The sequence below is a fragment of the Gastrolobium bilobum genome, unplaced genomic scaffold, assembly GCF_033153095.1.
Source record: "Gastrolobium bilobum isolate Gb01-03AN ecotype WA unplaced genomic scaffold, APGP_CSIRO_Gbil_v1 utg53088, whole genome shotgun sequence".
Lineage (NCBI taxonomy): Eukaryota > Viridiplantae > Streptophyta > Magnoliopsida > Fabales > Fabaceae > Gastrolobium > Gastrolobium bilobum.
Window position 1 is genome coordinate 54,474 of NW_026895232.1, and position 18,857 is coordinate 73,330.

The following is an 18,857-nucleotide window of genomic DNA, read 5'->3' on the forward strand; positions in this document are numbered from 1 at the left end:
CACATTCAGTGAGAATTTAAAGTAGTTTTGTCAAGTCAGTGTAAACAATGAAATGATTGAATTCAGAACTACAAGTGAAGAGGCAAACAAAGCAGTTTCATACAATATCAAAACCCTGTTAGCAATAGCAAGTATGCAAGTCATCAACACTCATCAGCTGCGGGCCTCAGTACTTAACATCTTCATGACTTTTTTTTTGGGTAGATACCAATTGGTATCCGCAACTCTAATGTGTCCGACTAATCCGGTTTCGAATTTGTGTCTCTTGTGATTCGAACCCATTACCCTTTAGGTAGGTTAAACCCTCGGATCTAGCCGAGTCGCCACTGACTTTTGTATGACTTAAATAAAGCTGTCTTCCATTAGGCAACATTCTTGTGAGTTTACTTATCAGAATCTTGGTGTAGAGCAGTGAGTAGGAATAATAAGAAAATGAATATGGAATTAAATGAATGATCACATTATTGATTGGGACCTAGAGATCAAATCGAGGATCAAGTCTTTCTGAAGGAAGCTAGGAGTCACCAAGTTAAAAGGCCATCCCCCTAAACTAGAGGTCTCGAGTTGGGAGAACTATCCCCTATATAGGTCTGGCGTGCTCAAACCAAACTATTTGGGATTCCAATGAACCGGTTGAGATACACACAAAAAAAAGGTCATTGGCAATGGATGATTTCTTTTACACGTGAAGTAATCCTTATTGATTGTGCTAGAGATTCCAGTGGTCATGCATATGATGGCAGTAATATGGGGTAGAGAAATAAAAAAGAACCATGCATACAGACTGCAACACTTATCCTGCTAATAAAAGTACAGGACCAGTCGACCATATTAATCTTGAAACATTTAGAAGCATATGATTGAATCCATCGCAGTCTAGCAAGTAAAATTCTAATTTTAAAACATAAAGGCTAAAGTTGACTCTATAAGTTTCAAAATGTAATTCATCTTTCATTTTCTAATAATATATCAATTACAAAAACAGCTAGTACCGAAATACAGAATAAGATATAAATCAGAACTTAAAAAATACATGATATATGCCCCCTCAAAAAGTTGGTTTACAATTGGTAAAGAAACAATTATTGTACTTATTCCACTTCTAATGAGATTTGATGATGTTGAAAGCAATTCATTCATACAAATTACGTGCCAAATAGATATAGCAGAACGAAGATTATTCTTACATCTTGCCGTTTTGTTGTTGTATAAGCCCCTACGCTTTAAACTCTAACAGGTTTTTGAAGGACAGCAGATAAAACAACTTCAGATTTTCCTGACCCAACACTATCAACCTTCTCTCCCACAACCCATTTCAATTTTTTATATCCAAAGCTTTCAATCAACCGTGTTAAAGCTTGTTTCTTCTCTTCATTGGCACAATAGAAGTTATCCAGCCAAAACAAACCACCAGCCCGCAAAACTCGATCGATGTCAAACATAAAAAACTCAAACTTTTCTGGCTTCCCTCCTACATCCAAGGCACTTGCAGCATGAATCAAGTCAAACACATTGTCATAGAATGGGAACCTATGATCCAAACTTAAGTAAAGAGGAAAAAGCCCTCTTGCAGCAATGAATTCACTGAATGGGGCATCAATATTGAGAGTGCTAGTAATCACTGTAACATTCCTATCAGCCATTCTAGCAGCAAATGAACCAGACCCACCACCAATGTCAAGCCCTACTCTAATTCCTCCACTTCCCAAGGCTAACACATCATCAGCAAGAAAATCATTCTTACTTTTAGCCTTGACAAACCTCTGATTCTCATAGCCATTAACCAAATCAAAACAACCAATGCATTCTCTACTCAACTTCTTACCATTCAAACATTCAAAGTTCTTACAATTGAGACCACTCCAGTTAACAGTCTTATTACCAACAGGTTTCCAAAGAGACAATGAAAAAGGATAAAGGCCTACCTTGGAAACAGTCTTAGCAAAACACCTTCTTCTTGGTAAGGGTTCACATCCTCTCATGATTAGTTTCTGTGCTACACTCCAATCATCAGGGCAAGGTCCAGAAACTTTGTAACTCATGTATTGAGACAACAAGTCTGAAGATTTCTCACAGGAATGGCCAACAGATGGCACCATTTCAGTGATCCCAGTTCTTGAATCTTTGCCTAGAGGGAGCTGGTGACGCTGGAGGAAGAGTTTGAGTTCATTTGCAATATTGGGTCTTGAAAGATCAATGCTTTCATAGCCAAGAAGCTCTTTCTCCATCTGGGCCAATTTCTTCTGAGACAAATCGATCTCTCTCAGAATGAGTGAAACCTGCTCTGAGATGACAGAGATATTCTTGTGGGCATGGTGAAGTAGGTGGTGATGGTTTTGGTTTTTTGGGGAAGCAGTGAAAGCATAGAGAGCAAAAAGATTGGTGGTGATAACTGAGAATATCATGAGAATGTTAACAGCTGAAGAACATAGAGTTGCTCTTTTGAATCTGGCTGTTCCATCTCCTATTTTCAGAGAAACAGAACCCATCTTGTTCCTTCTCTCGTGAGCACACAGAGAGAGATGTGAATGAATCACAGAATCATTGAGAGTGCGAGTGAGATTTGAAGCGTAGAAAAGAAAGTGTTAATTGAATTAGATTTGGAGTAACTAAGAAAACATAGTTTTTTAAAGACAAACAAAATCCAAGTGGAACCTTTGTCGGTTGCATTTGCCAATTGCCCATGTTACTTTATTTACTTGCCAATTGTTTATTGAAAAAATTAAATTAAATCTAAGTTAATGTAATTTTTGTTTTATATTATAATTTATTACATTATTTTTCTGCACAAAGATTAAGAGATCTACCATCAACATGCAATTTTTTATGAGAAAAAATAAAAACATATCAGTTCTTGTGAAAAAAAATTATAATTTTTAAATAACGTTGTGGTTAACTCTAATGAAGTAACAGAGAGAGACATTGGCTAATGGCTATATATAGCTGTGTAGAATGAATCGGTAGCATCAACGGAGCTCTTTCGGAAAATGATACTCTTACGGTGTATAAGATGAATCTCTTATATCATTCTCTCTTTGAAAAATGTGTCTTTTTTTTTTTTTTTTTTTCTAAAAATTGGTGGAACCCATTTTATTTATCTCTTAATATGAGATAACTTCTCTCATACTACATGAGAGAAGTAATCTCCTTTAATAAAAAAGATTTAGTGATAAATGTTATTTCAAATATTTTCTTAAAAATAATTTTCAAATGCAAAATAACTTCCTATATATGAAAGGTAAATGTGTTATGTTGATTTTTCAATTAAACAATAAATAGATGGTTTATATCAAATATCAAATAAAATAAAGTATGGCATTTTATAAATTATTTTTCCATTTATTTAATAAATTTCTTAAGGGAGTGTATTGCGATAGCGCGACCCGTGAAGAACCAATGCGAATAATGGGACCAAAAGGTCAAAGCTCAATGTCAAATATGACAATAATTGACGCCTAGGTAAAGAGAATCACTTATTTACATATTAATTTTACGGGGAAACTATTTCTGCCAACACAAAAAAATAAAAGAGTGAGTTACATCAATTTTTTTGTCTCTAATTTCTTTATAGCCATAATTGCAGAAATTATTTTTCCATGATAATTTTTTTGTGAGATTAATATTTATCTTTTTAAATGATATGAAATTCTATCAATTTAGTCAAAATTACTATGTTTTATAGTGAGAGATCATTTTTTAAATTTAGATATTAAATAAAAAATATTTAACTAAAATGACTATCCTTTAAAAAAATAAATATATATTTTTTGGTAATTATATTTTTCATAAGCAACAGTTGCTTACACATCACGTATATTTTTAGGGCCATATCATGTATAATAGTATGTATTGATGTCAATCAAAATTTAGGTAAAAGTTATTTTTATACTTCTTACCCAACAACTTTTTTTTTCCCGGTAAACTCCTACCCAACAATTTAATAATTAAAATTTTTAAGATTTAAGGTAAACTAAAATATCAAACTATTGTTAAAAAAAAAAAAACTTTTAACGACTTATCAACTGAATTAGTTATATAATTCTCAACTAATTCAACTGAATTAATTAAAAAAATTGTAGACAATCATTTTAGTTAAAATGATTGTTTTTATTTAATATTTAGATTTAAAAAAACTCTCATTTTCTTTCATAATAAATCAATTATTTCTTAAATTTTATAAAAGGAGATAACGAGCATTGTTGTTAAAATCTCGATTTATCACTACAATTTTATACGATTTTTTTTCATCAAAACGATTTTACTAATATTTCAAACGCTTTTACGTTTTTATGATTTTTATACATTACGAATTTACGTTTTACGATTTTTTAATTCCCTTCAAATTTTACTGAAGATCTCGATTTTAACATCATTGATAATGAGTCCTCAAGGATGAGAGGTGAATCTCGTGAAAACATCAAAAACCTAGAAAAGACATTAACTTTTAGGGTTTATCATCTATCATTTAACATGACCACAAAAATTTTCCTACACACACAATATTTTGTGGGGCCCGCAGCAAAAAAAAAAAAAAAAAACTTCGGCACGCAAAACGAATCTCTATAACATAACACAATCACTTTTCCTACAACATAACTCTTATAAAACCCTAACTTTTAAGGGTAGGTGACAATGAATTAACAAGAATCAAACTCCCAAATACAAAGTGAATTGGATGATAAACATAAAAGAAATTACATACCAACAGAGTTAAGGTTTAACAGTCAACACCCTTATTTTTAAATTGAAAGAACGATGAAAAGGGTCAAGGAAATATACAACAAGCTATAATTCAAGACCTAAATACAAAAAACAAGCCTCGTAGTCAACTATAGGTCTATATTAGAACCCATTGCTTTTAATCTGTTTAAGAGGGGTCTAGTATTCGAGTACAAGACTACACTATAAAACTCAACCATGACAAATCATAGTGTACAATAAAAAGGTAACGATGCCCTTGGCCAGAAGTTTAACAGAAAGACAATTTCAAGAGAAAATAATATTTAACTAAGAATTTAATGTTTTTCGTCTTATAGAATATAAAATTATTTTTTATATAGACATAAAAATGAGTGAGACTTAATTTTTCTCTTTTTTTCTCTTCTTCTCACATGGCTCCACATGAGTCATACACATTTTTATATGTGTGTAAAAAATAATTTTATCTCTGATAACATAAAAAACTTTAAACCCTTTAACTTATTTGAAAGATTTTAAATTAGATAGAAATAAAATAGAAATTTATAACAATAAAATACATATTTATACCCAGTGGCGGAGCCACATGCATTGTGGGTGTGGCCTCAGCCCGGGCAAAATTTTAATAAATTATACTTATTATATATAATTATATGATCATATATAATTTGGTCTGAGTTAAAATTATAATTTGGCCATATCTAAAGCTTAAAATATTTTTGGTAAGAGATTTGGGTAAGTTGTACTGGGTAATGTTTTAAAAACCGAACCGACCGGGCCGGGTCAACCCGAAAACCGGTGAACCGGTCATGTAACCGGTCCGATTTTCATATTGGACCGGTCATGTTATAGAACCAGTGTGACCCGGTACGACCCGACCAGTTTTCGTAAAAACCGGTGACCCGGCCAGGTCTATAAAAAAAACTAATTTATTTTCATAAATTAATGTCTTCTTTTTTTCCTACTCTCAAACACAAATGATTTATTTTCTTTGAAATATTTGATTCATTTGTAGCTTATTAACTTACATAGATTATGTATCTACAACACTAATATTATCTTGATTATGTAATATGCAGGGAATTTTGATTTAATTTATAGATAGAGATGTCGTTTATTGAACCTGAAACACTAGTATCACAAATATTATATGTTTGATTGATCTTTTGTTGGACAATGATGTGTAATTTATTACTTTCATACTAAAATATTTGAAATTGGTATTTTTTTTACAAGTATTTATCTATATTTATATTTTTTTTATATAAATTGTAGATTTACATATACTTACTGGGTCATGCGGTTGAACCAGTGACCCAGTACCTCGACTGAGTCAATGACCTGGCCGAGTTTAATAACATTGGTATTGGGTTATGTGTTCAATTTTTACTTGTATAAAAAATTTTTAGTAAAATTAAAAAATATTTAATACAATTATAATTCTTCTTGGTATTGTCTGGTGCTCTGTATTTAATATAATTTAAATGAATAGGGTTATATTTACAAAAATTTTGTTTACAAACTACACTATGTACTCCCGAAAGTACACTAGTTACATTAGTATATAGTATAATTTGAAAAAATTTATAAACGGATCATTCACAATTTTAAATATATTATGATATGAACTAACTAAAACTAAAAAAAATAAATACACATGTAATTTTTTGGTCTGAGTTCAAATTTAAACCCGGCTCCACAACTGTTTATACCACGACAAAAATACCCATCACTCAATAGGTTATGGATATTAGCCAAGGTCGGTTAGTCAGCTATATTCACAGCGACATATTTTTTTAAGACTGTACATTGCCTTCACCGGAATGGAAGATAGCTTTGTCATTTCCTAAGAATCCCTGTCTGTTCCGGATGGCCCAAGCACTGGAGCGGCCCAGCTGCTCAGGCTCAATCCTCAGCCTTGTTCCGCGTCAGCCCTTAGGGCTGACGTGGACCCTCACGACCTCCAAGACTGCAGCACGTCCAAGAGATGCACCAAAATGTCCCACCTTGGGACATTAACCACAAAAGGCAGTCGCCATAAGCACCGCAAAAGGAATTTGCCCCTTTGCTCAGTGCTGACATCGCCTGATGCAGTGGGTGCAGCGCTGCCATTGTGGCAGCGCCAACCGCGCCTAACACTGCCATCAAGGGAGCACATCCCAAGGAGGGTTGACTCCCGCCTCACCAACCCACACCATTTTCCTTATAAATAGCCCTCATGGGCACGACAGAAGATCATCTTTTATGTACTGTTATCATACCCGTTTATCTTAAGCCATATACTTGTTATCCACCATTGATATTTGCTTGCTTATACTTGGAGCAATACCCTCTAGCCTAGTCATTACCTCAGCTAGGGGTACCATCCATACAGTAACATTATCCTCAAAGGGTACATAGTGGGCCTATAGATTCCAACGGTACATTGGCGCCGTCTGTGGGAAACTATAAACTTATATTCTCATTCTCTTACCAAAGATCCATCTGATGGATTATTTCCATTTTTACTACCAAACAACCGTCGGACGCTTCTTGCAACTCTACATGGTTGTCACCACCAGGAGAGCGGAGCACGCCAGGGCCATGACGCCAGAAGGACACGTACAGACAGTACAACCAAGCTCCCCTCCATCCATGCAGTCAGCCCCAGCCGAGCAGGCCGCTGGAGAGGTCCAACCTCCTATACTACAAACTGTAGGCCCACAGTTGCCAACGACTGATGCTAGGATCACCCTGCAACATCATCAAGTACCCATGTGCGAGATGTAGGGCGAAAATGTAGTCCTAAACCAGCCACCACCCCCCGGAGTTCATTTTGGAATGCCATTTCCAGCAGCTGTCCCATGACCTGCATATCTCACCCGTCCTCCGTTACCAGCCCAAAGTCAACCACTGCCAGTATACAATGACCGCCAGGTACCCATGGTCGCCCCATACCCTCCTAGGCCATACACGCATAACATGGCTATTCCTTTTCAGCTACCTCACCAAGCTGGTTTCCCTTTCCATGGTCACGCCATGCAACCCCATAACGCAGCCATTCCACAACCTCAGGCATCTTGTCTGAATCCTAACCAACAACCATATGGCGCTCAACAAGCTTTCCACCAAGCTCCAGCCCTCTCATACTCCGTTGAAGCCCCACAAATACCTCGTCCACAACAAGAACAACATATCAGAATAACGCCTGCTCACACGTCAGGGTGTAACAAGCCTTTGACCGATAGCCTGAGGGTAAATCCCATACCCCTCGGTTTCAAGGGTCCCTCTAACATCACCACATATGTTGGCGATACCGATCCGTTTGAGTGGATCCAGAAATTCGAAGCAGCAATGACACTCCACAGCGAAACGGATCTACTCATGTGTAGAACTTTCCCAACATTGTTGGGAGGGAGAGCCCTTACTTGGTACACCACCCTGCCAACAGGCAGCATTGCGTCATGGGACGATTTAGCAAGCAAGTGTCAGTCCCATTTTGCAACTAGTCGCCCCGTGCCCAAATCTGTGCACGCCCTTGAAAAGGTCCGACAGCATTCTGGCGAGACCCTCTGGTCCTTCCTAGATCGTTTTGATAAAGAGGCCTTACAAGTGCAAGGCCTAGACCCCAAAGTACAGGTACATATACTCTTGTCAGGCTTGCGACAAGGAGAGTTCGCTTACGAGCTCGCACGACATGAAATTACTGACTTAGAGGAAGTCAAGAAAAAGGCGCAAGAATTTATGAGAATTGAAGAATACAAAGGGAGTCGAGCTAGTGACTCCCACAGTCAAGAAAAGGCGACCAACAAGGGAAGGAACCACGTTGATGAAAGTAGGAAAGGATACCAAGCATCCTTACGTTCCACCCGCCCTTCGGGGCGAGACACATCCGAACGACGGTCACACAGTGTCTTACAAACAGACTACAAAGAGGATCCCAAAAGCAGCCAACGGTCCCAACAGCCAAGCAAAGAGGTCGCGCCATACTGCAAGTTTCATCGCAGTAGTGGCCACAGCACAGAGGAATGCAGGTGCCTCAAGGATGAGATTGACGAACTCATCAAAGGCGGTACGCAAAAACGCGGAGGAGATAATACTCGCTCCTCCAGATCAGGCGGGCGATACCGTGACCGAAGCAAGTCGCCAGAAAGGAGGAAAACCAATCAGTCCAACACTCGGTCCCGCCAAGAACGAGGCCACAGAGAAGACTCACCTCAAAGAACCAGAACAGAGGCAAGCCCGAGCCGAGGAGGAAGACGCGTTGAAGAAGAAGAAGACTCCGCAGCCATCAAGCACGGAGTAATTAATATGATCTCTGGAGGATTAAGCGGCGGGGGAGAAACATCTAACGCCAGGAAGAAGCATCTAAAACAATGCCTGGCGGTTGCAGGAAAGGTGATCAGCAAGGATAAAAGGCACCCAGGACCACCCAGGCCAAACATAGTTTGGGATAGTAGCGAGTTGGGGGACGTTCTCCCCGGGCATGACGACCCACTTGTCATCCAAGCGATAATCGCCAATTATGGCGTCAACCGTGTATTTGTTGACCACGGCAGCTCAGCCGATATTTTATTCTTGCCATGTTTCGAAGCATTAGGTTTCACAATTAACGATTTAACTCCTGTCGCAGGTGAATTTTCAGATTTCAATGCTACCACCACCAAGCCTTTGGGGGTGATAAACTTGCGTCTCTCGCTTGGAACGCCGCCAACATCACGATCTGCAGACATCCAATTCCTAGTGCTGGATACACCATCCGCTTACAACGTCATACTAGGCATGAGGATGTTTGCAGCCTTTGAGGCGAGCGTCTCACACCCCACCTGGCAATGAAGTTCATAGCCAGAGATAATAACATAGCCACTGTGCAAGGAGATCAAATTGTTGCCCGAAGTTGTTACAACATTTCTTTGCGGCCAATGACAAAGGTTACCTTCAAAGAAGAAGTGACACCCCAGCAGAAGGAGATATCCCCAGCGGAAGGAAATCCCGGCAGAAGGGGGAAAGAACACAACCAGTGCTTCTTGGTAGATTTTGACGCCAGGGACGATCCTAGAGTGGAGCACGCTAGACCCACACCTGACGGAGCGCTAGAACATGTGGTGTTGGGTGAGGCAGATCACCAGACGACAACAGTCGGGGCGACCATCGACCCGAGGGTCAAAGACAAGCTGATCCAGCTGTTAAAAGCAAATAAAGATTTGTTCGCCTGGAAACCATCGGATATGCCAAGCATTGACCCAAACATATGCTGCCACATTTGTCGGTGGATCCTAAAGCAAAACCAGTTTCGCAAAAGAAAAGGAAATTTAGCTTCGATCGCCAGAAAGTCATCGATGAAGAAATCAAGAGGCTCCATGATGCCGGATTCATAAAGGAAATCAAATACACAACGTGGTTGTCCAATCCAGTGTTAGTGAAGAAACCAAATGGTGCGTGGCGAATGTGCGTTGATTACACTGACCTCAACAAAGTCTGTCCCAAGGACGCCTATCCTTTCCCGAGCATCGACCAGTTGGTGGACAACGCCTCAGGTTTCCAAATGTTGTCTGTTATGGATGCATATTCAGGATATAATCAAATTCCGTTGCTGGAGGAAGATCAAGACAAAACGGCGTTCATTACTCAGAACGCCAACTACTGTTATACGATGATGCCCTTTCGTTTGAAAAACGCGGGCGCCACGTATCAAAGGATGATGAATGAGGTGTTCAGAGATCTGATCGGCAATTGCATCGAAGTTTACATTGATGACATGATCGTCAAATCCAAAATGCCAGACCAGCATTTAGCAGATCTCCAGGGCGTCTTCGGAAGACTGAGAAAGTTTAACATGCGCCTCAACCCCAGCAAGTGCGCTTTTGGGGTTCCCGCGGGAAAATTCCTAGGCTTCATGCTTACGGAGCGAGGCATAGAGGTCAACCCAGACAAGTGTAAGGCGATCATTGAAATGTGAAGCCCGCGAACCATCAAGGAGGTTCAACAACTCACTGGAAGGTTAGTAGCTCTCACCCGTTTTCTGGCAAACTCGGCGCACAAATCTCTCCCCTTTTTTAGCTTGCTTAAGAAGGGGACCACCTTTCAGTGGTCAGAAAAATGTGAGAGCGCCTTTCAAGAATTCAAAAGGGCTCTCTCATGCCCACCAGTACTCACCAAACCAGACCACGGCGAGATGTTGTATTTGTACCTCGTCGTTGGAACCGAAGCGATCAGCGCAACTCTAGTCAAAGAGTCAAAAGAAGGACAAAGGCTCGTCTATTTTATTAGCAAAGTTTTGCAAGGAGCCAAGCTTCGGTACCAACAAGTTGAAAAGGTGGCATTGACACTCATCTTTGCTGCAAGGCGATTAAGGCCATATTTCCAGTGCCATCCAATCACTGTCAGAACAAATCAGCCAATCCGTCAAGTTTTGCATAAGCCAGACTTGGCTGGAAGAATGATGTCCTGGGCGATAGAACTGTCAGAATACCAAATCGCCTATGAACCGAGGACAGCCATTAAGGCTCAAGCCTTGACAGATTTCCTCGCAGAAATGACGCAAAGCCCCCCCTTGAGAATCATGCAACAGAAACGCCTTCAGCCGGAGTCTGGAAACTATATGTCGATGGCTCATCCAACGCCAAAGGATCGGGTGCAGGAATGAAAATGGAAAACCCAGATGGTGTAGCACTCGAACATTCTCTGTCTTTTGACTTCAACGCCACAAACAACCAAGCAGAATATGAGGCCATGATAGCTTGCCTGCTCCAAGCAAAAGAAATGGGCGCCAGACGCCTCAAAGTCTTCACTAACTCCCAGCTAGTGACCTTTTAAATCTCAGGTGAATACCAAACCAAAGGACCATTGATGTGCAGGTACCTAGAGAAGGTCAAAGAATTGATTGAAAGCTTTGAATCCGTTGAAGTGGAGCATATAAGGCGAGCTGAGAATACCCGGGCAGATATCCTCGCCAAATTGGCCAGCACCAAAAGCCCAGGAAACAACCGATCAGTAATCCAGCATAACATGCCAAGCCCATACATCGTAATGAGCATTTCAAACCCGCCAGCGGAGGTCGCCGAAGAAACCTGGACAACGCCAATCATCAACTACTTGGCTGAAGGAGTGTTACCCCAAGATAGAAAAGAAGGTCAAAAGCTAGTACGGAGATGGTGTAGCACTCGAACATTCTCTGTCTTTTGACTTCAACGCCACAAACAACCAAGCAGAATATGAGGCCATGATAGCTTGCCTGCTCCAAGCAAAAGAAATGGGCGCCAGACGCCTCAAAGTCTTCACTAACTCCCAGCTAGTGACCTTTTAAATCTCAGGTGAATACCAAACCAAAGGACCATTGATGTGCAGGTACCTAGAGAAGGTCAAAGAATTGATTGAAAGCTTTGAATCCGTTGAAGTGGAGCATATAAGGCGAGCTGAGAATACCCGGGCAGATATCCTCGCCAAATTGGCCAGCACCAAAAGCCCAGGAAACAACCGATCAGTAATCCAGCATAACATGCCAAGCCCATACATCGTAATGAGCATTTCAAACCCGCCAGCGGAGGTCGCCGAAGAAACCTGGACAACGCCAATCATCAACTACTTGGCTGAAGGAGTGTTACCCCAAGATAGAAAAGAAGGTCAAAAGCTAGTACGGCGATGCGCACATTTCTGCCTAGTGAAAGGATGCTTATACAAGCGCGGACTCTCTTCCCCACTCCTGAAATGTATGAATCCTAGTCATGTGCAATACATGATAGAAGAAATCCATGAAGGGATTAACGGCCACCACATGGGCGGTCACTCGTTAGTAAAAAAGGCACTAAGAGCAGGATTTTACTGGCCCACCATGGAGCATGACGCCCACGAGCACGTGGAAGTGCGAGAAGTGTCAGAGACTCGCAGATGTATACAGAGCACCACCAGAAGAGATGACGTCAATCACCTCGCCATGGCCCTTCTACAAATGGGGATTTGACATTCTGGGTCCTTTCCCCATGGCGGCTGGTCGAGTCTAATGGTTGATAGTCTCCATTGACTACTTCACCAAATGGGTAGAAGCGGAACCCCTAGCCACGATTACGTCCCAAAAAGCAAGGAGATTCTTCTGGAGAAGCATTGTCTACCGATTCGGCATCCCCGAAGAAGTCATCACAGATAACGGTACTCAATTTACCGATGTCAAATTCCAGGAGCTGATGAGCAGCCTACAGATCCGACATCATTACTCCGCAGTAGAACACCCACAATCCAATGGCTTGGTGGAGTCGGCCAACAAAATGTTGGGGAAGGGAATCAAGAAGAGAGTGGAAGCACATAAAGGAGCTTGGTTAGACAACCTCGACAACATCCTATGGGGATACAGGACAACCGTCCAGTCTGCCACCAACGAAACGCCTTTCAGGCTGACCTACGGTACCGAAGCTATGATTCCGGTAGAAGTTGGTGAACCCTCTTGGCGACGCGAGAACGTGACTGAGGTCGCCAACACTCAAAATTTGCAAGAAGCTTTGGACTTGCTAGACGAGATTAGAGGATATGCCGCCAAGTCCGATCACCAGACGAAAGAAAGATCAGCTACTAAACACAACAAGAAGGTCATTCCGCGAAGTTTTGAAGAAAAAGACCTAGTTCTCAGAAAGGAAGACATTGGAAACAAGAACGCCCGAGAAGGAAAGCTCGCCCCAAGCTGGGAAGGTCCTTATCGGGTTGCAAACAAACTGGGGAAAGGAGCTTACTCCCTCGAGACACTAGAAGGAAAGGCAATCCCGAGGGCATGGAACACGGACAAACTCAAGAAGTATTATAGTTGAATTGACATGTAACATCGCCTGCACTCTTTTCCTTCCTTATGTTTTTATCCCAATGGATTTTACTGGAGAAGGTTTTTAACGAGGCATGGATTTCCAATAAATTTAAATGTCAGTCTCCCTACAATATCTTTGTCAAAATAACTTGATCAACTAACGGGATGGTTCTCACCCCCGCCACAGTTGGACTGGGCTGGTCATCACCCGCAGCCAACGCCCAACAAGCGAGATGGTTCTCACCCTCGCCGCAGTTGGATTGGGATGGTCCTCACCCGCAGCCAACGCCCAACAAGCGAGATGGTTCTCACCCTCGCCGCAGTTGGACTGGGATGGTCCTCACCCCAGCCAACGCCCAACAAGCGAGATGCACTACAAGAAAAAAGTTTATTTGTGACGAAATTTTTTCGTCACAAATATTGTCACAAATGATAATTTTCGATACAAATAATCAAATTTTGTCACAAATACATTTGCGACACAGGAATTTGTGACGAAATTTACTTGTGACGTAGGAATTAGTGACGAAATTTCATAAAATTTTGTCACTAATAAGATTTTTTCTTGTAGTGATGGTTCTCACCCTCGCCGCAGTTGGACTGAGATGGCCCTCACCCTCAGACAACGCCCAACAAGCGAGATGGTTCACACCCTCGCCGCAGTTGAACTGGGATGACCCTCACCCTCAGACAAAGCCCAACAACCGGGATGGTTCTAACCCCCGCCGCAGGTGGACTGGGATGATCCTCACCCCAGTCAACGCCCTAAAATCAGACTTAGTTCTCAGGAAAAACAAGAAAGATAAAGTGGTCCTTTAAATAAAGCTGGAAAGACGGCAAGTGAAAAAGAAAATCCGTTCGTTGATATTGATAGTTTTTAAACATAAAAGGCCGCGGTTGACATACCAACTGCGCCAAAAAAAAAGTCTTAAGTCCTAAAGGAATGTCGCCAGAACATCTCAAACATCCTGCGTCTGAACGGTCGAATCATCTTCAACTGCTGAGGCAACTACCACTGGCGCCTGATCATTCTCAACCTGCTCAGCAGTCACGTCATCGGTACCTGTTGTGCAATTTGTAATTAATTTTAAATCTTCCACACAAATACGCAAGTGCACGTGTCACAAGTAATAAAGGGATGTGTGAGTCCAAGTATTGTTCCCACGGAGATAAGTGTCAAGTAATGATTATTTAGGTGAAGAAAGTGAGTAAAGTGATTGATTATGATTGTTGGTTTTGTAAAATAAAAGACAACTAATAATAAGAAACTAAAATAATAGGTATTAAGATGATGGATGAGATATAGGTCAGGATCAATTTCCCTGATACAGCAATACTGAAACGATGCTTTAACAATGCTATATCAATGTTTAACTAGTAACCGAACACTAAGGTATGCTGAGGCTTTTGGCCGACCTAACATATATACTCAACAACTAATTCCCACATCTCTATGGCCAAACTAATCACTGAATTTATTCAAGTTCAAGTTCTAGGCTATGTGGTGTGAATGATCTCTCTACCCACAGCTTAATCAAGTTAAATTAACCTAATTAATCCACACAATTCAACAAGGGTCTGGATTTGGAAACCTCTCGGCCCCAACCTCCTCAATATCACATATGTATCTCTCGATATGCACACATGAATAAGATTTAAGCAAACTCGTTGAATAACTAATTAAACATTAACATAAACAAAGTTTAGGCATACATCTCAATGTTACAGCATAGGTACTTTATCACCTAACCTATGGAGCAATTTAGCTCATAATGGAATTTAATAAAACAGAGAAAAGAAAGAAAGAATTCATTGGAAAACAGAAAAGAAGTTGAAAACAATTGCTGTAGGAAGACGTCGTCACTGCCTTGCTTCAGCACTGCTCCAGCGCTGCTCTTCCTATTCCAAGAACCTCACTATCTCCCTCTAAAAATCTGTTTCGAACTCTGTTTCTCTCGTGGAGGAGCTCTTCTTAAATAGGAAAAATAGTTGGGCTTTGGGCTTTAGGAGTTAAGAGTGGAGATTGTTGAATCCGGTTGCTGCAGCCTTATCTTATCCCTAAATTCTTGGGCTGTTGACACTTGATTGGATAAGATCTTTATCTTCTTGATTATCTTGTGCCAATATTGTTGTTGACCAAACAAGAGTTTTGTTGTCATTGTTCTTTGGGATTTTGGGATAAGACTTCATCCTTGAAATCGTCCTTGATCCTTGGGATTTTCGGAATTGTTGGCACTTAATTGGATAAGATCTTTATCTTCTTGGTTTTCTTGTGCCAATGTTGTTGACCGAATCAAGGTTGTTGTCCTTGTTCTTTGGGGATTGGATAAGATTCAATCTTTGAATTTGTCTTTTGACCCTTGTGATTTCTGAACTAAATCTCCAGAAACTTCCTTTGCTTGCTGGTGTATTGTTGAAGAATAACTAACTTTTGAAATTCAAAAGTTAGGTTGTCCCTTTTGTCCACGCTGTCATGCTGTAGCGCTTGCTATATCATTACTTCGTCAGCTTCTCTGCTACAGCATTCCTACGTTAATTTTTCCTGCGAAGACAAACATTCAACAAGTCATCTTTTCTTACGCAAAATCAAGGGATATTGTCTTATTTTCCATACTTAGTCATCTCAAAGCACTTAATCATAAATATACAATAATTAACTCAAATATCATGCAAAGTGGCTAACTTATATGGAATTTTTGCAACAAATTCATCATAAAAATAACAAATTAACTCTCATATGGGAGAGTTATCAGTACCACCACCATTCACAACAAGATCGGCTGACGTAACACGCCCATCATCATCTCGCGTATGATCGCTATCTGTGTCAGCCATAGGAAGCACGACGTGCGCACCTTTATCGTCATCACTCTCTGGTGCCGTTTCAATCACCTTCACAACATCACCTTCAAGGCGCGTTACAATCTGGCCATCCTCAACATCGTAAGACGGATCAAGGCCAGTCAAGTCAGCACCAGGATACCTGACGGCAACCTGTTGAAGGGCGTTGTTGAAAGAATCATACATCAGATCGGCCAGAGCCTTTTCCAACTTTTCCACTTGCCCAGAAGCCTTCTTATAATCGTCATCCCTGGCGTGGAGGCTCCCTTGCGCAGAAAATAAATCTGAAGATAATTGATCTCTCTCTGCTTGAAGAATCTCTTTTTCCTTCTTCAAATCCTCCACTGACTGTCTCAGATTGCTTTTATCGGCGGTTAATAGTTTCACCGCATCCTCTGCCGTCTTTAACCTCGCAGACAGAGACTTTGAAGAAGCTTTCCCATCAGCAACTTCTTTGCCAAGGTGCCCTACGTCAGCGGTCAAGCTATCAACCTGTCGTCCCAAATCAACAAGACGATCCTCCTATTGGGAACACCGTTCGTCAAAATCCAGGGCACTCTTCTGTTGGCCTAGGATACGACCAATAATCACTTGGGTGCAGTCCCTATACTTCTGGCGGTCGAAACGCGCTGGCACTACCATCCTGGGACGCCTGATATTGGGGAATCCGTGGATAAAGTCCCTCTCCGACAGGCTGAGCGCCCTGCTCACAGGAATTTCAGAAAAAGGAGGGGAACCTACAGCCTCAGATGGCCCTCGATGGTGGTCATCCCCTCCATCGCCAGAAGCATTGTTAATTGCCTGGTCACTTTCAGGAGCGCCGTCCCGAGTCAGACCGTCCTCAGAAGGCTCAGTGCGTCTCGCCTGGAAAGATCTGGGAGGAGTCAAGCTTGCTGTCGCACCTCGTAATCCAGACCCAAGTGTTGATTCACAAGCAGAAGAATGGCCAGTCACGCCAATGGATTCTTTAATAATGGGGCGATTAGCCCGTTTCTCAAGTTCACCAGCTGGGATGTCAGCAGCAGAACAACCTCTCTTCTTTTTTGGTCTCACCTCTTTGTCTTTCCCCTTGTCCACGCCTTTCCTTTTAGAAGGAAGGATAGTTTGAAGCTGAGGTGCCACCCCCTGCTTGGCTCTCAACTTAGCAGTCGCGTCGCGAGCAAGCTTCAACGCATCAGGCATCATGCTTCCAACTGCAAACAAAGAAAAAAGTAAGCACTAAACAATTACAAACAAGTGAAGAAAATCTAGATCATTGCAAAGGAAAGTAAAACTCAGAACGCCTTCACACCTCCATGACACAACACTTGCTTCGTAGGCCACCGGTCCAAAAACCCTTTCACTTCCACAAACCAATCAACCACCTTCACCTCCTCAGGAGTCAAACTCCCAAAAATAGAAGAGTACTGATTGGCAGGTATCTCGTAATGGGCCTTAGTCCAGTACAAGGGAAATCGGCACTCTCCGCTCGCCGAACTACAAAAAAAGGAAGCTCTCCCTCGCCCAAAGTGGGTTCAATCCATAAAAATGTGTGTTTCCAGTTCTTGTACGAATTGGTGTATTGAGCAAAAATCACTCCTAGCGCAGTTCCCGCCTTCAACGACACCCATCCAAGTTTCTTCTTTGAAGGAGATACCTGGAAGCAGTAAAAGAAGAGCCGTACAAAGATCGCCCATCCAAAATACTGACATATGCTTTCAAAGACCCGAACGAACGCCCAGGCATTTGGATAAAGCTGAGAGGGTGCAACCTGCAAGTGGGATAATACCCCCATCTCAAACTCAGTAAGCGGAAATCTCACTTTCTGGTCAGTAAAGTGAGTCTTGTAAACCATGAAACGCCATCGACGCTTCGCCACGTCGCTAGGTTCGTCACAGGCCCGGCGATCACTCGTAACCGCGAACGGCTGCCACATCGCCTCATGAGCACCATCTTCAGTGTTTATAAAGCTAGGCTCAGTTTTGTAGTGACGGACCAGGACGTCACGATCAGCATAACTGGATGACGAAGTCGCAATCTCTGGGTCAACCCAGTCCTTCGCCTCGAGGCGGCCTGACGGTTGAACAATCTCCATTAGTCAAGAAGAATCCCACCTGAGAGTGATAAATAGAGTCAATCCACAAGTTTACCAACGCCAGAAGACCACTGCGAAGAGAAATCGGACGGCCCACCTCGCCCCACCAACACTCCCATCACCACCAATACCTCCCCCACGCAAAAAAAAAAAAAAAAACTCAGGATTGAAGGCCATCACGGTTAACTCACCATCAGAGTCCGAAGTGTCTGAAGAACTCGAACAGTAAAAATCCGAATAGCTCAGGTTTGAAGGCCACCAAGCAGGCGGTATCTTATAAAGCCCTATGTCTTCAAATATGGTGTCCCACACGCCATCCCTTATCAGGCGACCATCCTTTGGGTGGTATCTACCTAAGCGGTTCTCTGTAGACTCGTCGTACATACGACGATGGAAAGATTTGGAGATGGGAGGAATTTGACCGTAAGGCTTTCGAGGGGCGACCGAAGAAGGGCTAGGGCGGAAATAATACTCTAA

At 41.6% G+C, this 18,857-nt stretch overlaps 2 protein-coding genes across 3 annotated transcripts; one reads left to right on the forward strand and one right to left on the reverse strand.

Moving 5' to 3' along the window:
- Positions 1 to 996: 996 nt before the first annotated feature.
- LOC133300970 (probable methyltransferase At1g29790) lies at positions 997 to 2,533 on the reverse strand. 2 transcript variants are annotated; one of them, XM_061500564.1, is made up of 2 exons: positions 1,819 to 2,533; positions 997 to 1,701 (listed from the first exon to the last, which is right to left on the reverse strand). In XM_061500564.1, the coding sequence occupies exons 1-2, from the start codon at positions 2,487 to 2,489 to the stop codon at positions 1,224 to 1,226; spliced, it is 1,149 nt and encodes a 382-aa protein (XP_061356548.1). In that variant the 5' UTR covers positions 2,490 to 2,533; the 3' UTR covers positions 997 to 1,223. The 2 variants fall into 2 exon arrangements, with proteins under 2 accessions (XP_061356548.1, XP_061356545.1); XM_061500561.1 differs by having other exon boundaries at positions 997 to 2,533.
- A 5,126-nt stretch (positions 2,534 to 7,659) lies between these two features.
- LOC133300910 (uncharacterized) lies at positions 7,660 to 9,513 on the forward strand. The gene has a single exon (XM_061500493.1). The coding sequence runs from the start codon at positions 7,660 to 7,662 to the stop codon at positions 9,511 to 9,513; it is 1,854 nt and encodes a 617-aa protein (XP_061356477.1).
- The last annotated feature ends 9,344 nt before the right edge of the window (positions 9,514 to 18,857 follow it).

Coding starts and splice junctions, on each gene's coding strand:
- LOC133300970 (XM_061500561.1), bottom strand. CDS start 2,489: ATGGGTTCTGTTTCTCTGAAAATAGGAGATGGAACAGCCAGATTCAAA.
- LOC133300910 (XM_061500493.1), top strand. CDS start 7,660: ATGGCTATTCCTTTTCAGCTACCTCACCAAGCTGGTTTCCCTTTCCAT.